General features: G+C 32.9%; 1 protein-coding gene and 1 non-coding gene across 5 annotated transcripts; one reads left to right on the top strand and one right to left on the bottom strand.

Annotated features, from left to right (window-relative positions):
• Positions 1-1,610: 1,610 nt before the first annotated feature.
• On the top strand, positions 1,611-1,687 carry Mir31 (microRNA mir-31). Its single transcript, NR_036284.1, has one exon. It is a non-coding gene; the product is annotated as a microRNA mir-31 (primary transcript).
• Positions 1,688-4,571: 2,884 nt separating this feature from the next.
• On the bottom strand, positions 4,572-19,262 carry LOC661843 (endoplasmic reticulum metallopeptidase 1). Of its 4 annotated transcripts, none has more exons than XM_015981466.2 (8): positions 19,127-19,262; positions 16,401-16,938; positions 10,977-11,666; positions 8,844-9,073; positions 8,603-8,786; positions 8,213-8,553; positions 7,670-8,164; positions 4,572-5,761 (listed from the first exon to the last, which is right to left on the bottom strand). In XM_015981466.2, the coding sequence occupies exons 1-8, from the start codon at positions 19,127-19,129 to the stop codon at positions 5,597-5,599; spliced, it is 2,646 nt and encodes an 881-aa protein (XP_015836952.1). In that variant the 5' UTR covers positions 19,130-19,262; the 3' UTR covers positions 4,572-5,596. The 4 variants fall into 4 exon arrangements, with proteins under 4 accessions (XP_015836952.1, XP_008193818.1, XP_008193819.1 ...); XM_008195596.3 differs by lacking the exon at positions 19,127-19,262 and adding an exon at positions 17,337-17,590; XM_008195597.3 differs by lacking the exon at positions 19,127-19,262 and adding an exon at positions 17,054-17,201.
• Positions 19,263-19,714: the final 452 nt, after the last annotated feature.

Genomic DNA, 19,714 nt, shown 5'->3' with positions numbered 1-19,714 from the left:
TGATTTATTCTTAACCATAGATATGACTGTGGAAAATGGTAATCATATTTTGTACGAGTATTTTGTATACATAATAGTATATTAAAAAACAAGTTTCATTAGACCTGTCTTAAAGCACGAATCTAGTTTCAAGATCGAGTGGCGTTAGCCACGAGTTTTTTGAAAGAATAAGTGCTTTAAGATCTTATAAAATGAGTTTTTTATACTATTTTTTGTAAATTGCTCCTTTTTTGCCGTTTTTAAACAAACTTTGTTTTTTTAATCAACTTAGGAATTTTTGTGACAATTGGCAATGCCTCAGTTTTGAAAGTGAAACATATTGTTTTAAAATTTTTGTTTTATGCAAATTCTGTCAAAAAAATCAAGTATGGGTGACAATGAATGTAATCTTGCAAGAAATTGGCAAAAATACGGTCGCAAATTTGCTACCTGCCAACATAAAAATTCTCATAAAATGTTTCGTCAAATTGTTATTATCCAGTCTCAAGAACGAATGGCGTTAGCCACGAGTTTTTTGAAAGAATGAGTGTCTCAAGGTCTTTTATTATACAATTTTTTGTAATTTGCCCCCTTTTTGCCGTTGTTTAAACAAAAATTGTTATTTTAATCGATTTAGGTCACAGTCGATTCAGGTCAGTGACAGTTGGTAATATCTCAATTTTGAAAGTAAAAAATTGTCTGGATGACAATGAAGGTAATCTTGCATGAACACCCCCTGAAATTTGTGAAATTCGCAAAAATACGGTCCTGAATTTTCTTCTTGCCAACCTAAAAATTTTCGTAAAATGTTCCGTCAAATAATGACTATCCTGACATCGCACTTGATATTAAAGCATCAAAATGGCGGCAACTTACAAAAAATAGTTTTAAGTGTTTCTGCCAAACCTATGGATTCTGTCAGTACTGGAGCTTCGTTTTATTCATTTGCAGCAACTAATTAGCTTTTATCCACGCTCATTTTTTATGTGCTCTAATTGGATAATTAAAAAAAATGTTTTTTTAGTGTTTTTTGCGAATTTTGAGTTCTCAATGTAACAACAAAGCAAGTTCCTTCCCAAAAGTTATTATTTATTCTTTTTCGGGAAAAGCCGTAAGAAAGAAAGCAGTCAAACTTCGTATTCAAATGTAATTATTGTGTATTTAATTGTAATTATGCAATTACATATTTTTTTTTGTATCTAATCATATTTTTTGATATTTGTCCCTATACTCTTTAGCGTTTTTTCTTTTCCCTAAAAAAAGGCAAAATCAAGAAGAAATTTTTTTAACGATGGCTCATTGAACACTTTGAGGTAAAGAAATGAGCCCAAAATTTCCCCAAAAGCGCGCAATACCTCCGCGTACGAGGGCACGTTTCGTCAGCATCTCCGTGGGTGGGGTGAGGACACGTAGTGGCATACAGGTGCAAGCACGTGCCTCCAGTGCGAAGGAAGTGATTCAATGGATGTGTAAAGGGTTATTTCTTGGGCGCTTGCTGCACTCCGCAGTCATAATCGCGCTTCCAACCGCAACAGTCGCTGGTGTTAGCACTCGTGCATTTTTTCTGCCAAGTCAACACTAATCCACTTGATGAGGTGTTAATGTGGTGTTAAAACATTTCTTTTTTTCGGGAGGCAGAGCAGGCAAGATGTCGGCATAGCTGAAGGTGTTTGAAACGGCTATGTCTCATCCGGCCAACTTAAGCCTTCCTCGGCGGCTTTAATAAAGCGAGTTTTTGTGCTTTTTTCGGTGTAAGTATTGGAAGTTATGCAATGGAAAAAGTCACACGCAAGTATATTACTAAAACTAACAAACCAAATGCGGCCTTGACTCTAATAAAATTTGTTTACTTTACGCTTTACCTCCCAATAATGGAGCTACTTAGTGGAAATCTTTCACTTCGCTTAACAATTTAGATGCTTTTTCGAAATAACACTCGCGAGTGTGCGGAAAATTTCAAATTTCTTCGTTGTGAGCGTGCGCACTCATTGCACTCTTGTCGCAAGAAGCGCATTCGAAGAGTTTTGCCGTTTCCTCCAATTTTTTGTTTTTTGCTAGAAACGTATTTTGCTCATGCTTTTGCCTAAATAAAGTCTACACTTTAGTTGGTTTTATAACGTTTATGTAGGCCTTACTTTGTGTACCTTAGCATAATATTACCGTTGGTAAATAATTTCATGAGATAAATATATTGCTCGAGGCTTGAGGGATAAAAAAATTAGCTTAGCTCACAACATCAAAGAAACAATTCTTGGATTAAATTTTTGCTGTGTTTTATTTAGGTCCCGCCAATCACTGTTTTACATTTTTTTTTAATACTGCGCATTTAAAACACTTTTCCAGAATTACTGTTTAAATTAAAGTCACTTCTAATTGATGGGTCGCTCTCGGGGTCCCTGAATTATTACTAAACAGGCAAAAAATTATGATTTCCAAAATAAGGTCTACCAAATCATAGAATTATTGTTACATAGCTTGTTAGCTACACCAAATTGTTAACAATCTGACGACAATTTTTTTGGACAAACATGAAAAAAACTCAAAATTTTCCAAATGTCTTGTATACTTTTCGAAACGCTGTGAATACGGCTAAAGATACACGAAAAATGTAAGAAACAAAGTGGTAGAAATTTAAATTTTCTGGGGTCTGGGGTTGATATCATCACCATATGTTTAACTGTTTAGGCCCCAAAGACGTTCAAGCGAACCAACTGGTGGTTGGTGACGGTTATGAAACCTAAGTCTTTTTTAGAAAATTTAATTTTGGTGACTTTTTTGTATCTTTAAACATCTTCGCAACGTTTTGAACAATGAGAGAGGCGGTGCGCAATTTGATGAAAGCTTGAATTTAAAAAAATACAATTTTCAAAATAAGTATTTCTGCACTGCCTTACTATTGAGATTTTTATGCTCTATCTACCTGTATTTTTTTGATATTTTTAAACAACAGTGTACAGCCTTATTTTAAATAAGAAGTAAAAATTAAAAAAAATGTTTAATTATTCCAGTTCTGAATCGTTTCCTGTTAGAAAAATTACTTTTTTGATTTTAAGTAAAACCTGTAAAACTTAAAAAACCAAACATGTCGGTTAATGCAAAGCTAACGAAATCGAAACCTAACGGAATAGAGTATTACGAAAATTTTAAGTACATTGTTAAATGCAATTGTTTTAAATAAGTGAAATGTAAGCAATATGTAGTTTGTTGGCAACGGTTCTCTGGTTTTGCAAAACTGACATTATCTAATCGTTAAGCAAGTTTCAAACAACTTCTTACTACTATACAGAGTGGTCCAGCTCATCTTCTGTCTTCTGTTGCTCAGTTATTAGTAAAGTCGTACCTTTGATAGATGTTATTTATACTCTAGGACGCATTTTAGGAAAATATTTTTGATTGTCCCAAGAAGTTTTTAGCTTCTTAAGTTTCTAAAGTTTTTTTCAAATTGCTTTTTAAAAAAATAAAAACCAAAAGAATCGGTTTGCACCTTCAATAGTTTTAAAAATTAATAAAAAACAGAAACATTGTTTTTTTAATGACATTATTACTAGGTAGGTGTTGAAGAAAGTCTAACAGACTTATTGATTAAATTTGATTGAACTGAATTACTACAGGTGCTAATTTTCTTCTAAACTTTTATTTTGCTTATTTCACTGACAGTATTTTTATACTGTTCGATGGGGAATTAGAAAACGAACATTTTTTTAAATTACAACCCTAACGTAAGTCCTGACACATTCGAAATTATTTGATAAAAACTTGTCTTGTCAAGTATTCTAATGACAAATTTAATGAATAAAAGATGGTTTTGTAATAGTAACCCATGATCCAATTTGAAAAAAAAAATTGGAACATATAAGAAGCTAAAAAGGTATCCTAATGAGCACAAAAAAATAATAGCATGTCATTTAAAAAATATTATTATGACGTCATACTTTTTGGAATACTCTGTGCAATTAAAAATATTTACCTAAAATGTGTTCAAGGGTATAAATAACATCTATAAACTTATCAAAACTCCAACTTTAATAATAACTGAGTTACAGAAGACGGGAGCTGGACTGGACCAGCCTGTATTTCAAATAAATGATTCTTATCCTTTTTTTTAATTTTGTTTTTAAATTTTAATTAGTGCACAGTTAAAATGTTACAAAATGGAGTGTTCTGTTGAGACGGTGGGTTTATTATCCTGTTGTATATTTTAGCTGTGACAACAGTAACGTGTGTAAAGATATTGTAAAAAACGGTGTTGTAAAGGATAAAAACCGACCGAGTGACCTAAATAGCCGTCAAAACGCCGGCTGAAAACAGTTAAAACACAGGTGAAAAACGGGCTGTTCAAAATAGTTAAAATATCTAAAGGCAATTTACGTGACGGCACTTTTAAGAAGCCCGGCGCCGTTTCTCATGATTGAAAAAATGTTTACCAGATTACACGTCACATCACTTTAAAATTCCCAGGCGTAATTTGAATTCAACGAGTAGTTCGGCTCAAACGTTCAAGATGTGGTCGTTGCGAGAGATTCTTTGAGATATTTTCGATAATTGTTATTCCGTGGATGTATGGGTGGGCGGGTTTAATCCAAAAAATGATGTAAAAATTCTTAAGATATTTATTTTGGTAACAATATAATATATTTTAACAATGCAAAACATGAGTGCGCAAACATATCACCAAAATGCACACAGTAAATATAAAAATTTGGTGTCGGTAGGATATCACATTGATACACATTAAAATTATAATAACAAACAACCTGATAAATAAAAGGAAAGTTTAAAAAACAGCCATAGCGTGTCCGAGACACGAACCTTGTTGGAAATTAGAAAATGTGGTCAGAAAATGCTAACTCAATTAGCACAAAACCAAAAAGTTGTTATGTAAACTCCAAGCAAACTGCTTAAGTAACAACCATAATGTACAATAATGTTCATTCAGTGGTTTTCAATAAACTGTTTAAAAAATTAAAATACGTTGATCGCTTTTTCATTTTTCCGTTTCATTCGTCCTTCCAATGCAACGAGTAAGGATTTATTTACAATCGCCATAAAGCCTAAATTATAAGAATAAAGCTCATTATTTCTACGCAATTTCCTATTACAAATAAATATGTCCATATGATATGTACAGAAGCTTCTTGCACCTAATTGTATATATTGCAAAAATGTTATTGTTTTTTGCAAAGCCCTACCAAGTGGCTTGGAATTAAAAAATATGCGAGAATTTTTGATAAACTTCACTAATTGACTATTGATTCTACCACATTCAAATATACCCTAAAACTGAGCAAACAAGTCACTTAGACCGTCTAGTAGTCTAAAATCATCTAAATATTTGTCGTTGTTTTTTGGCACAAGGCAAAAATATAACGATTCCATAAAAGTCAAATTACGTATGCGCCTAGATATGTCGACGAAGATGAAGTAATTCTTTGGCTGTAACGTCGTTTCTTCGGCAAAACCAGCAATTAAAATACTGTTGAAAATGGTAAGTACGCACAGACGATGGCTCGATTTTGCCGAAGAAAACTGGATTTAACGTTATTCCGATTTGAACACAAATTGTAGTCTTATTTTTTTAATCGAAAGTCATGTAAAGAAATGATTTGTATGATCCGAATTAGATAATCCACGATTCGTACGTTGCCGTCCAGTACGAGACGGCTGTCCATGAGGGAAATTTAGCAACGAACTCACGAAATTGCTTTGTACTCTTTCCAGGTTCGAAGAGAAACTGGGAACTGACGGCCAGGTCCATCACCGGTCCGGAATGTGTAGCAGGAATCTGCGATAAAAAAACAAGCAATAAACAAACTATCGGATTCGCAAGGGCTATGATATTTTTTAACAATGCCTTTCGAGACTTGCCAAATTTTTTGGTACTAAAAATTATCCAGTTGGTGGTTTTATCTAATTTGGAAAGTGCCTAAGGGCTCGTGTTGCCACGCGACACCCGTACTATCTAATACTCTCATGACACTCACTTCATGAGAAGAGCTCACTTCTTGGAGCTCCATAGTTAAAACAAACAAAAACAAGCAACAAAAGTAGAAACTAGAAAATATGGTATATTACACTCGTTTTATAAGACTTAATTGTAGCACTCCTTCGTCGTGCTCCAAAACCATTCGTGCCACAATGGAACGTCAGTAATATGCCCCAATAATATGCCTAAATGCTCGAAAAATGAGAAGAGTTTGAACTAATTTTGTAGTTTGCGGTTAATTTGTGGCGATACTTTCACTAAACAACTGTACAGTTTCTGACTGACAATGTGTAAAGACACCCGAAAAATGAGTTAGGTACTGAAAAACGAGGTAAAACATATGAAAAAAAAACTTAATGTCACTTTGACTCTTCGGCTTATATTAGAGAAAATTCCACAAAACAAATTTCTGTTTTGGTTTAATGAAGTGCTAGAAAGGTTGAAAAAATTGAAATCTTTTTAAATCGTTCTATTTTAACATTTCGCTTAAGCAAAAATAACAGCAGTTTCGTCACAATTCGACGTATTTTTGATAAACTTTGAAGAAATAATAACACATCTGATATCAATCTTAACAGCGTGCTAAAACGCTTGAAAAACATAATTTTTTACCTAAGTTAGTAATTTATTGCTCTGTTGTAATATTTCACTAAAAAATTAAGTTTGGATGTGTTTAAGCTCCCGGAAAAGGCAAAAAACACCATTTCCAACCGAGTTGCCAAGTTTTAACGAAAAGAGCAACAACATTTTAATTCAAAAATAAAAATTTTAAGATCAATAAATGAAGAATTAAATGTAAAATAAGCTAAACTAAACTTATTTATGCAGATAATCCATTTTTTTTAATTGAAAATGAACAAAAATAAATCAAATATTAAAGTAACAGTTTAGTTGAATACGCGCAGAAACTTAAAAAAGTAACTTTCAAACACTGCCTTTTTAGTTAAATGTATGGGCATTGAATTGTACAAACTTAGCGTTTGCCAAATACATAATAACGAATGGTGAAAAAAAAATCGAGTCAAAGTTTTTTAGTTTCCGAAATATTGCGTAATAAAAACAGTATGAAGTTTTTAAATTTCAAATAATACCAAAATTATCATTATTTTTACCAAGCTCCGTAGATATACTCTGGTATACATCTATTTCCTTGATTTAACATTTCAGAGTGGCAAGGAAGTTACGATCGCAATTATGATAAAAAATAAGTTCAATGCAAAATAACAAAAGGAAACAATTTTTCCTTTTTTTTTGATCAGAAGAAATAAGACAAAATTTATGGCCTTATGAGATAACACTATACTTTTTAACAAAATTATAGAATTTGCATTTATCAAAAAAATGTAAATAAATGTCTTACTTGGTCACTTTTTATTCTCATTATCAAATAACAAATTAAGGAAGCAAGTAAGATGTGCACGACTACACCAAGCTTGGTCAAATTAAAAATAAACTTGACAATGTTCAAATTTAAAAATGGGTTCTGTTTAATCGTAACTAAAAAACTACAATTATTCCCTAATGACCATTCGTTATTATTTCGCAAAAATTATCATTCCATAAGCAATATGTGTATAATGAGTAATTCGCTAAATTTCAAAAATAAATTACTTGTAAAAATATTAAAAATCTCTTGTTAACAGAACACATTTTAAGCCTAATTTGTAATGAACAAACGCTAAACTGCTAAATAATACAAGCACTAACCTTAAAATCCATCGAAAACCTCAAAGGCACACGTTTCAGGCCGTACGCGTAATAAATAAAATACGTATTCCTCCCATTCCACAAAGGCCCCGCCAACGGCTTCTTGCTATTCAAACTCCACTGAGTCAATTCCACCCCCAAGGTGGGCGAAATCATTACATCTATGTGCGTGGGACCATCCACTTCAAGAGTGATCCTCAAACCGCCCTCAATGCTCCTCTTCCCAACAACATTCATACTGACCGGAACGCGCAATTCCGGCTCAGGACCTGGCAACCAATGCGTTTTCCACAACATGGTTAAAACAGGAACTAAATACGGTAATCCGCAATATAAATAATCTTTACAGTCTTGATCTACTAACTCAGCTGCTGCCATCTCGGGCACGTGTCGATCGACCGTATGCGGACTGTTAATGTCCATGTCGACAATCCAATAACCCGACTTTTCATTGGTTATTGCACCGCTGATGTCATGGAAGGTACGTTTCGTATGCTACGATACTGATTTTCGATTGTTTTTTTACAAAGTTATGTCACTTACAGCAATCATGAAGCGTTGAGGCGCGAGTGAGGTCGATTCGCCCGAATAGGGGAACCCCAAAGGAGTCAGGATTAGGATGGCTAAGGAAAGGAGGAAGAGTCCTGTTAGTAGACTAAAAATTCGTTCGATGCCTCGCACCAAAAGGATTAGAGGGACGGCGAAACTGAAGAGGAGGGTGAATAACAAGCTGACCATGATGGCAATTAAAAACTCGGCGTAACTTCCGGCACCAGCTCGACCCATGATGGGGATAAACAGGTACAGGGCCCCTATTATCAAATAAAAACATTGGACGAAGGGTAAGCCCACCATTCCGATATGCATCAACAACCATTTCGAATCTAGAAGCAGAAAATATACATCTGGAACAGTCTCGACCGTCTCACGAACCTCTCCATTTCCCAAACAATCTACTTTTTAGGAAGTTGCCCAACGAGGCGAAAAACACCCAAATCATGGCAATAAAACTGGACCGCACCCGGACTATGACGCCAAAAACGAGAATTATGGTCCATATTAGTTGATATGCGTCATAATATAATTGGAATAGGGTCCATGGAGATAATTCTAAATCCTGGAATAGATAACATTGGTCAGATTTAGTGAAGGCTGGAAGGAGGGAAGATAGTACATGGTTATAGTATTTGGAGTGTAGTAGAAGTACTGCCATCGAAACTAGGAGTGTAGGAATGACATATAAAAAGAAAATCCATAATGGACGCGCGTACCAACTCATCGTTCGGCCCAAAGCGTTTAAGCAAACGGCGATTAGGAGAGACGTGATAATCGAGGCAACCCACGAACCAACAATGATTGACATGCATCCGGACAACTTTACGAAATATTGTCGTGTTGTTAAGTCTAGAAAATGTTAAATTAATTGTTATTTAACACAACAGCGATCACGAGCAGTGCAGTCCGAGCTGTCCAAAAAAATGTCAATTAATTTTGTAATTGTTTTTTATCATCATGTTACACCCACAAAATTCATGCGTGCCCTCTTAATACTCAAACTCGTCTTATTATAGGAAGGTATTAAAAGAAAGCAAACTGCTCACGAGTATTTTAATTGCCTTATTTTGTTATTTGTCTATTCTTATTTTCGCAGTGTCCTAGATCACGGGGATACCCGAATTCACCTTATGATATTTGACTCGTTGAAATAAGTTGAATTTCAAGGATTCCTTGTTTAAAGGCATGCGAAGTCGCATGTTAAGATTATTCGCTAAAAAATGAGCCAAATGGTGTGAAAACAGTTTAAATTGTCTTATTATAGCAACTGTTCCGTTTAAATAAGTTAATTTTCTTCCACCCATATAAACACGAGTTAAATCACCCGGGAAAACACTAATTCGCTTTATTGTGGCTTTATTAAGACAAAGAGTATAAAGGGTGTCTCGCGAGGTAGTGCACATATTTTAACCATAGATTGAGTATTAAAATTAAATGGATCCATATTTTTAATTTTTTTCCAAAAATTTTTTTGAGAAATTATTAGCCCCCAAAGATGCCCCAAAAAAGCACACTATAATTTCTTTCTCTAATAATACTTATCCAATTTTTATAAAATTTGGTATACAGACGTTATTTTAAACACTCATTTAACAGTGCAAATTGTAAGTTTGTAGAGCATCGTTGAGGGGGGCTACCAGTGACTTCTTGACATAAATTGTTACATACCTTTGTAGCACACATTAATTTAGCTTTGGTGCTACTAGAATTTAAAAGACTAATCCATTTAGAAACTTTTTTGTCTCTTGATTTTTTTTTGTAAAATGTACCATTTTCGAGTAAAATAATAATGCAATGAGTATGTGTGGTTACTATTTAAAATTGCAAAGTTGGCGCCCATTTCTTGTAGTTAAGGCAGGTGAACTCAAATTGGTCAATTTGAGTCGTATTCCAAATTTTAAACTTCTAACTGTATTGGAAGTTAAAAAATTTCTAATGTATGCCATAAAAGAATCATCCTGTATACGCTCGTACGTAAATCGTTCTCTATGAAAATAAAACGAATTGAGCAATTTATTCCCGGGCGATATCTCTCGTTTTTAAAGAACGTGTCAATAAAAATTAATGTATTTCAATCCAACAAGTAACACCCTGATTCGCTAGGGTACCTATTAAAAATTAAAGAAAATACTACATATTTTCAAAATTTTACAACAAAATGTCAAAACGTTATAAATTTTCTGATTTTTGTTGAAAATAATGCTGATAAAAAGAGTCATCGACTGTAACAAAATTTGGAACCAACAGTCATTTCTTAGTACCTTGATGAATATTTTAATTTAATATTGTGGTATTGGATGGCTTTTAAGTCAACCATTCGTAAAATTTTTAAGATATTGTCAAAAACAAAGCTTATACACAAAACCCTTGACCGTAAACAACCAGTGATTTAACATAATTATCATATCCCACGGCTGCAATAATTTATTTAGTTTTCTCAAAATACTTTACCATTGGCTCTAGTGTATTCGTCCCTATGAAGAATCATTTATAGACATTTATATGGACGCTGTAATGAGTTCAGTTATAATCAATACAAGTCTAATTGTTGAATGTAATTTCTTAACTTATTGATGAACAACACGCAATACCCTCATTATTTTTAAGTAGATCTCTGTTGCATAGGAATTCAATTAAATGCAAACATTTGTAAAACAGTAAAATCGCTTAACATTCCCTCATTTAATCAATGTTCAATTGTTGACAATTTTTGTGGACTACTCTGACGCCATCAAAAACGCGCCTTACTTACCATCACTTTTCTTCGCACTTTGTATGTTTTCGTAAATGGAAAACAATGAAAATATCACAGTCGAGAGATTAATAAGATCGGCCACAATCATCGGCCACCGTACAACAAAAGCACCCAAAAAGTCAAAAAACACCAAGTTTCCGGCCCTATACTTGTCAACTTCGGACAATTGGTGTCCCTGGGCCATTCCCTTGGCCAAAGCTAGAATATTATCTCCGGTTCTTTGCAACGAACCCAATGGGATATGTTCAATCGAATCGAATTTTGTATGGTAGACGTAACCATTGGCCGACCAGGCAAAGTCCAAACCGGACACGTTTCCAAAATCTCGGAAGATTCGGTAATCAGTGTCTCCAGGAATGACTCCGCTCTGGAATATCTCTTGGGCCAAGGATGACGCGTACGGATAAGGCACTTCTTCGGAGTAGGTTTCGAGGATCCACGGATGGTTAGGACCAGCTTGGAATAGGACCTCTCTGCCGCCGGCCCCACACGCTTCCAAATTTATAAAAGTCCTAACCTCGCTGGCCCATTTGTGCTGCGTTATAAAGCCGTGCGAGGCCGGCATGAAGTTTTCTTCGCCTCCGTTAAAGAGAAAAATTATGTTGTGACGAAGAATTTTCGGCGATTTTGATAACACACGGAGAATTTCGAGCATCACGGCGCAGCCAGCACCATCGTCGCTGCCACCTAAAAAATATTTATCTTACACGTTTTTTCAAGTTTTACCGCCTAAAAGAAACAAAGCTTTTACAACATACTCATTGCCAGCAACACGTGAAAAACCTATAACCTGCACTACGAAGGAGAACTTAGGAAATGTAATTCTCTACAACTTTGTTCTTTACAGTTTCTTGTATCTTCAACCGTATTCCCAGCGTTTTGATAAATATGCGACGGTGCGCAAAGAATTGTCGCATGGAATTATTAATTTGCGTTCCACCTCATATTTTTGGAAGCTCTGCGAATACGGTTCAAAACACAAAAAAAGTGTAAGGAGCAAAGTTATAGTGTATGAAATTTTCTACAAAAAAGTCCGCGACACCATATTTCTATCTTCAACGGTTTAGGTATAAATTAGAGCAAATCCGTCGTTTAAGCGTCTTTGAAAGACTTTGGGGCCTAAATGGTTGAAGATGATCTCGCGGACGTTTTTGAAGAAAATTTAATTCTTTACAACATTTTTCCTAACATTTTTCTTGCATCTGTAACCGTATTCGCGGCGTTTTGACAAATTATAGCACAGATTGTAAATTGGCAAAAGTTTTTTTTAAATAGTTTACGATAAATTCTTGCAATATGTGTGTCTTACAATTGAGAATTAAATACTTTATCTGCCTGTATTTTTCTTTGTTAACCGTTACACATACAAATAAACAAATACCATTTTTCTAAATTCATTGCTTTGAAAACTAAGACGGTAATGGAACAACTGCGCTCTCAGGCGACATTAACGGAACTATCGAGAACGAAAACGTTTAATTTGTACAAATAACCTTTAGATATACGTTATCTGGACTTCATTGCTCAGACATATTAGGTTACCTTAGCTGATGGATCATATAAATCAACTTATTTCGTCATTAAAATGTCACTTTCATTTGTAAAAAAGGATATGGAATTCCCATTACCTTTTTTGTGAAACCATTCAGGACTTTGTATACTTATTTTGTGACCTTCCTTTTAACGGTCAAATTGTTTGTTACTCAAAAAAATATAAGTTGTTACAATTCGTTAACAACAACGGCAATTTTAATAAGCCACTCCTTAATCAAAAAAGTTCAAGCGGTTTAGTAAAATAATTATTGAATATTTTATCACAGTTAATAATCACAATAATTCATGCAAATTTAGTTCCTTTATTGATTTATGCAATTTATTGTTATATAATAAAAAATAATTGCAGTAATTTTTATTATCGTTAAACGAGGATTACGTGTGCAAATACGTAAATCCACATCAAATCTGTAGCTACAGCGGTAGCTAACAAGTTGTATACACGTTTTTTTGTTTTGTTACGTGGATAGTTGTTTAAAAATTGAAACAATGTGATTGAAATGACCTTATACGAAATACAATGCATTTTAATAGGGGTTAAGTGAGTTCAGATACTAGATATCTTACAATTAGAAATTGTTAGCCACATAAGTGACAAATTATTTCAGAAAAAAGTAATATTATGATTACTTAGGTTTATGTGTACAAACATCCTACTTATCTAAAATGACCAAGTTTTCGTTAATTTTATTACATAATAAACCAAAATAATTAACTAGAAATTTTATTGTGATACATGTTTACGACCAGATGGTATTTATTTGTACTAAAACCCAAATTTAGAACAGAGTTAAATGAAACTTTATTGACGTATTGTGAAAATCTATTTTTAAAACAGTTTGATTTAACTTTGTACTTCGTTAATAAATTATGCTACGATTTCAAATTAAATTGAACTTTATGAATAACTTAGCACATATCTTAAATTTTACACTTTCAGCCCATAATTGCTCTTTTACAGCATTTCTAAGCCACATTTTATATTCTGCAATTAACGGTTAATAAAAAATTGCTCTCTGATGATGAGGATTTTATTTTTATGACCAACAATTGTACGCCTCAGCAGTTAAAGTAAATCAAGTGTTTCAGTAAACTGCACATGAAACATATTAATTTCATTATAAACATATTCGTGAGTGTAAACCAAGAATTTAAGTCTATACGAGATTAACAAACAAATAACAAATTTTGCTAACCACTCATAAAAAGTGAACCGGAGAAATTTTAATTATTACATACAAATTTCCAATTTCCACCCACCAAAATAAATACAATAAAATATTTAGTACAATTTAATTTGATGTTTTAATCTTATTCTAAGTTACACCCTATGGCCATCAAAACGTGGCAAAAATACACATAATTATGAAGTTATTCCATATTATTTTGAAAGAGAATATTCTGAAACCAAGATAATTAAAAAATTTGGGACGTTTTGAGTAACTGGACTTTAATTTCATACGATCAAATAAATATATTACCTGTTAATTATACTTAAAACAAAATTATAATCATTTTCTTCAACGGAGAACATACAAGCTGTCCCAACGATACGAAAAAGCTCCAAAATTTGTTTATTATTAGAGATATTGACTTTTTTCTAATATAGCTGGGTTTCTGCTGCATATGTCTAAAATATTGCGGTATATATACAGTATGTCCCAAGAATTAAAAAAGCACAAAAATTGTATTTTCACATAGAACACCCCAAATTTTATTGCATTTTTGAACGTAGCTTTTAATACTGATGATTTTAATCTTAACATGTATTGGTCGATTCTGCTTAGTTTTTGAAATAATTTGATTTTAATGACGAAAACACGCTTTTTTAAAATTTATTACACAAAAACGATGAATCGTAGAACAATAGGACTTTCATCAGTTTAAAGAGAAAAGTTCAAACTTAAATTTGTTGCAATTGCTTAGCGCACTGTGTTTAGAAACATAGAAAAAATAAGAAGTTTGTTAAAAACTAAATAACTTGAAAAAGTTAAATGGAACACCGTACTTTTTGTTCCTGCTTCTCAAAGATTATAAAATTGTCTATCCAAAAACAAAAAGTTTCGAATACCTAAAGTTAACAAATAAAAACATATTTCACTTTATAGCCATTCCATTTTAACGGATGGGAGACGTTGCACAAATTTTTAGATTTTGTTTTCAGTTTTTACGAACAGTATCAGTAGAAGTGATTTTTTCTTTATAAGAACTTAGTACCAGTCAAATTGTTTGCAAACTACAATTAGAGCCCCATTTTTAAAATCTGAAATACAAGCAAAAAAAGAAAGATTTTTGTCAATCTGCGCTACCCGGAACATTTATCATGCAATAATTCCCAAACTATTAGAGGTAACCCTAAAAAGCTTATTATCTTTACAAAGCGCTTTTAATTATCTATCTTTTTCAAACAAAGATCTTTGTTCTCCGACTAATAGTTTTCTCGCAAATTTCTCATAAAAGCAAAAAGGGGAAAAATTAAAAAAATATTAAATTAAAAACTATTGAGAATCTAGAGATTTCTTTAAAGCCAATTGATTTCCCGGATTGTCTTTCAACGGTGGTATTGTGGTATTACCCCCGTATTTTATGTTATTGCCTAAAAGGAATAGAATGTAAATTTTAGAATTCAATGAATTACTTCAATTTAAGTGATTATCCTCTGTCAAATACTATTTTGTAGCAAAATACGTTAAATACAAACCAAATCGTGTATTTTGAAAGAGACTCAACATTACTAAAATTATTTTGAAATTTTGGGCTCAGGTTGCATTTTTCCTGGAATGGCTGTTTAACAGGTAATTTCAGCAACAATAAACGCTGTTCATGAGCCTTGTTGTTACCATAGTAAACCATACCATAACGGTTGTTTCAAAACTATAAAAACACCAACGTCGCACTTTACTGAATTATTTTTTTAATAAGATTGATAAAATTGTAAAATAATTATTAATGATTTGATCTGCTAATTTTGAGAGAAAATACGACGTTGGCGTTTTTATAGTTTTAAAACAGCTAATACCCACAATAAAAAAAAAATCATCAGAATAATATTAAAAAAGTCTCCAAATTTTGAATAAAAACTCGTTCGAATTTTTTTTGTCACGCCACAAACACAGAGCTGTTAGAATGTGATATGGGGTAAAAATAATTATCATGACAAAGACTTCTTCCATTAATAGAAAATGGTACTGCAAACATACACACCTCAAATTCCAAAATAATTCATTTTAGATAAACAGTTTCGTTGATATATGTGGTTGAATAAATAGATACAAAATACAAATTAAACAAGTCATTTCGCAACGCTGTCAAGTTGTCACATCAAATATACCCAGATTAAATATTGATGAGAGCAAAACAGAAGTAATTGTTGTAGACGATAAGTCACAAAATAACCAACATTTTATCCCGTTATCCCTTTTTGATCCCGACAAATATTTCCGTCCTTATCTACTGTTTTAACGTCCAACATTCCCACAATAATTATTTTCATGTTTTTTATGAGTAAGTGATAACACTGATAGCATAAGACACCGCGAAAACGATTACCAATTCAATTTAATTAATTCTAATTTGAAACATCCTTGAAATTTTAATTGAATAACAATATTTCAGTAAAACTTGGCCAAGAAAATATTATAAGTCAATGAGTCAAGAATAATTAACTTAAATTTTAGTGACTAAACACGGAACGCTTGTAAATAAAATTAAAAAAAACATTTACAGTTAGTTTCTGCTTCGCTAATTTCCAATTAACGAAATCCAGCATTTTTCCAAAAATTGCGACACGCTGGATAAACACTGACTAATCTTTTCAATGATTATGAGATAATCTATCATCAATAAACGCCCTATTTTTTCACTTACCGGGACTATCAACCACTGAATCGAAATGACAATTGATCAGAAGACTATGAGGCGATTTAATCTTTGAAGACACCTTCACCACGACGTTCTGCACATCCCTGTAGACGTTAGTCATGCCATCGAGAAACTCCAAATTAAAATCCCCGCTCGCCTTTTGAACATCCAGTTCAATAACGTGGTTTTCGTGAGCATTATCGATAATTTCCTGCACCGCGCCTTTGAGGAGCTGCACCGCCGTCACCTCGTTGGCGTAGCTCCCGGCAATGCGGGGCCCGATCTTCGTGAGCTTCTTCAGAACATTGTGTGCCCTTTCGGCTATGAATCTATCGGGATTTTTGGCTTCGTCTGCGATTTTCAGAGGCGTGGGGAGCTGTTTCTCGATGACGATGACCGCAGCGAAGACCACCAACATCAGGCCCAGCACCCCCACAAAATGGGAGGTCTCCATGGGCCGGAGGAATTTCGATTTGCCATTTTCCGAGGGGTCCGACTGGGGGGCCTGCGCGTTTTTGGGGCGCTTTCGCAGCGATGTTGGATTCTGCAAAAATTATTCCGTGCCAATATTTGCTGGTAAATATTTATCGCGGCGAAATATTTGTGGCGTAATCTACATGTCCCAACGTAAACAATAAAGCCCATTATTGATAACGCACCAAATTGGAGGTGAGTTTTCGGGGGCACGTTCATTGTTTCCTCAGTTATTTGATCAAGTGGAGCAATTCGGGTTAGTTAAAAGAGTATAAAGAACAACGTCAGAACGGACAACAAAGAAACCCACTGAACAAAGTACACAAAATAAACAATAACACCTGACATAACCTTGAAACTGCCACTAGATCAACTTCGGAAAATTCGTTAAAAACGCACTTAAATCGCTCATTAACAAACAAATTACAGCGTTTTAAGCTAAAATAGTGTGGGTTCTATTTATCTCACCTTCGACATGTCCAAGGAAATACTGAGAATTGCTGCGGCACACGATTTTTTATATTTATGCTATGATAAATAAATGAAGCGCACTGATGATAAGATCATTTTCAAACACTTGTTTGTTGAGTTTATCGAGTAGTTGTGATATAGAAAAATTTTGATACTTTATTTTAGAGAAAAAAGTCTAAAGGTTGCGCACACGGCGACTTTTAATAGATTTATGCTGATGGTGCGGATACTGCGCGCATATTGGACGCATTTTGACAGCTCGAGCCTGGCGATGGCGTCGTTGGTCGCTATGGCAACGAAGGATACAAAGCAGTGGCGTAGGTTATGGGTGAAGTTATGGACTAAAATGTACTAATGACAGGATATTTTTAACATTTTATAAAATCATTCACTTTTTCTTAAATTGGTATATATTTAAATTTTTTGAATATTTTTTTGACATTAAGTTAATAATAATAGAGGTTAAAAATAGGGAGTTAATTGAAGAAGTCCGGACTTTTAATTTTTTTTGTTTAAAGTCGATGTTTCGAGTATACCATAACTCTTATTAGTAGAATGAGAAATTTAAATGGCAGCTTTTTCTGCAGGGTTCATAAGATTCATATTTAAAATTTCATAACTAATAAAAATAATTTTTGTATATCCATGTCTACTAATTTTAACTTAGGGAAAATGTTTTAAGATAAACTCGAAACGTCGACTTAAAGAAAAAAAGTTCGGATTTCTTCAATTAACTCCCTATTTTAACCTCAATAATTATTACGAACGATTAATGAATCAATATGTCAGGTTAATAATAATAATAAAATACACTCGTATAAGTCGTATAATATACCTACATCGTCAACTAGAGAGCGCTTACTTGATAAGACTTTTTGATCTCTTTATATTTTTGATTAGAAACTTACAAAATAAAAGAGACATTTAAAAATCTAGTGCAGAAAGAACTTTTTCAGGCTTTTTAAATTAATTTTTAGAACTATCTTACATTTGTAGAGATTTAGAGAACTTGTGCTAGAATTAGGTTTGCTTTATTATCCGAATAAACTGATGAAAAAAAACTAAAGATATTACTGAAATTTAAAAAAATTAACTGATAAAATTCATAAAGTTAAAAGCAGATACATATTTTTTATTGATTTGTTTTTATCAGACTGCAATGGTGTTGTAGAGCAGTGTATACTGTATATTAAAAGACCAACATCACTAACAGTTTGGCAGGTGTCACAAGAGAGGTGGTACTACTAAAAATGTTAAAGGTTGATATGTGTTACAAAGGGGTTAAATGCTTCACGGAGAGTGGAATTTTTAGCTGGAATAATTTTTTTGTGAAAATTTCTGAACCATGGTGATTTTTATTTTTCCTTGCTTACCATTTGATGCATATGATTCTTGTTTATCTGTTGTAACTTGTTTTTTCAAATATAATGGTATGTCAAGTGACACCTCGTGTGATAGGTCACTTCACAAGTAATACAACCACAACGGTTGTTTCAAAATTATAAAAATGCCAACGTCGCATTTTACCAAATAATTTTTTTTAAATAAGATTGATAAATCTTTCATTGAAAGTATAAATTATAATAAAAACGTTGCCGTTTTTATAGTTTTAAAACAGTTAATACTCAAAAATCATATCCACCAAATGATGGACAAAAAAAAGTAACAATGACCTGTTTTAGGAATTTTCTCAAAAAATCGCCTACATCCAAGTTAAGAATTCTTTCCAGTTAAATATTTCACTCTGTATTTAAAATAGTATTTATCCAATTCGTAGATATAATTACCATTATGTTGCTTTCTTGAAAAAAAAACCTAAAAATTTAGCACAAATTTAACTGATCACATTGTGGTCACGAAAGAAATTTTGTTGATGTCAATTTGACATAATAACTTATGTCGTCTTCACAACCATCTACAACAATATTAAAATGGTTGAAAACTGGTTTGAATTTTGGATAATTTTATTTTGTCACACCATCTTTTTTCCCTTTAATTTTTTATGTTTGATATCTATCAAAACTTTTTAATGTAAAAAATAAGTATAACTCAGTTATTTAAATACATATTCATTGATGCCAAAGTAATTTCAAGATTTTTGTACAGAATTTATTGCAAGTTACCATTTTTTTGAATTATTATTTTTAAAGTAAATTTGTTTTTATAAAAATTGTTTTATTTTACATTTTGCTTACATAATAATACATAGCCGTATTTTTGTACAAAAGACATTTATCTAGCTTATGAAAAAAAATTATGGTCGGTGTACAGGAATCCTAAAAGGTGTAGTTGTATAGACAACTAACAATACACTATTTGTTAGTGGTGGCGGTGGCAGTAATACCGTACGGTTTAGGTGTCAGTCAATTAATATT

The sequence above is a fragment of the Tribolium castaneum genome, chromosome 3 (genome assembly GCF_031307605.1).
Source record: "Tribolium castaneum strain GA2 chromosome 3, icTriCast1.1, whole genome shotgun sequence".
Taxonomy (NCBI): domain Eukaryota; kingdom Metazoa; phylum Arthropoda; class Insecta; order Coleoptera; family Tenebrionidae; genus Tribolium; species Tribolium castaneum.
This window is presented reverse-complemented; position numbering and strand designations above follow the sequence as displayed.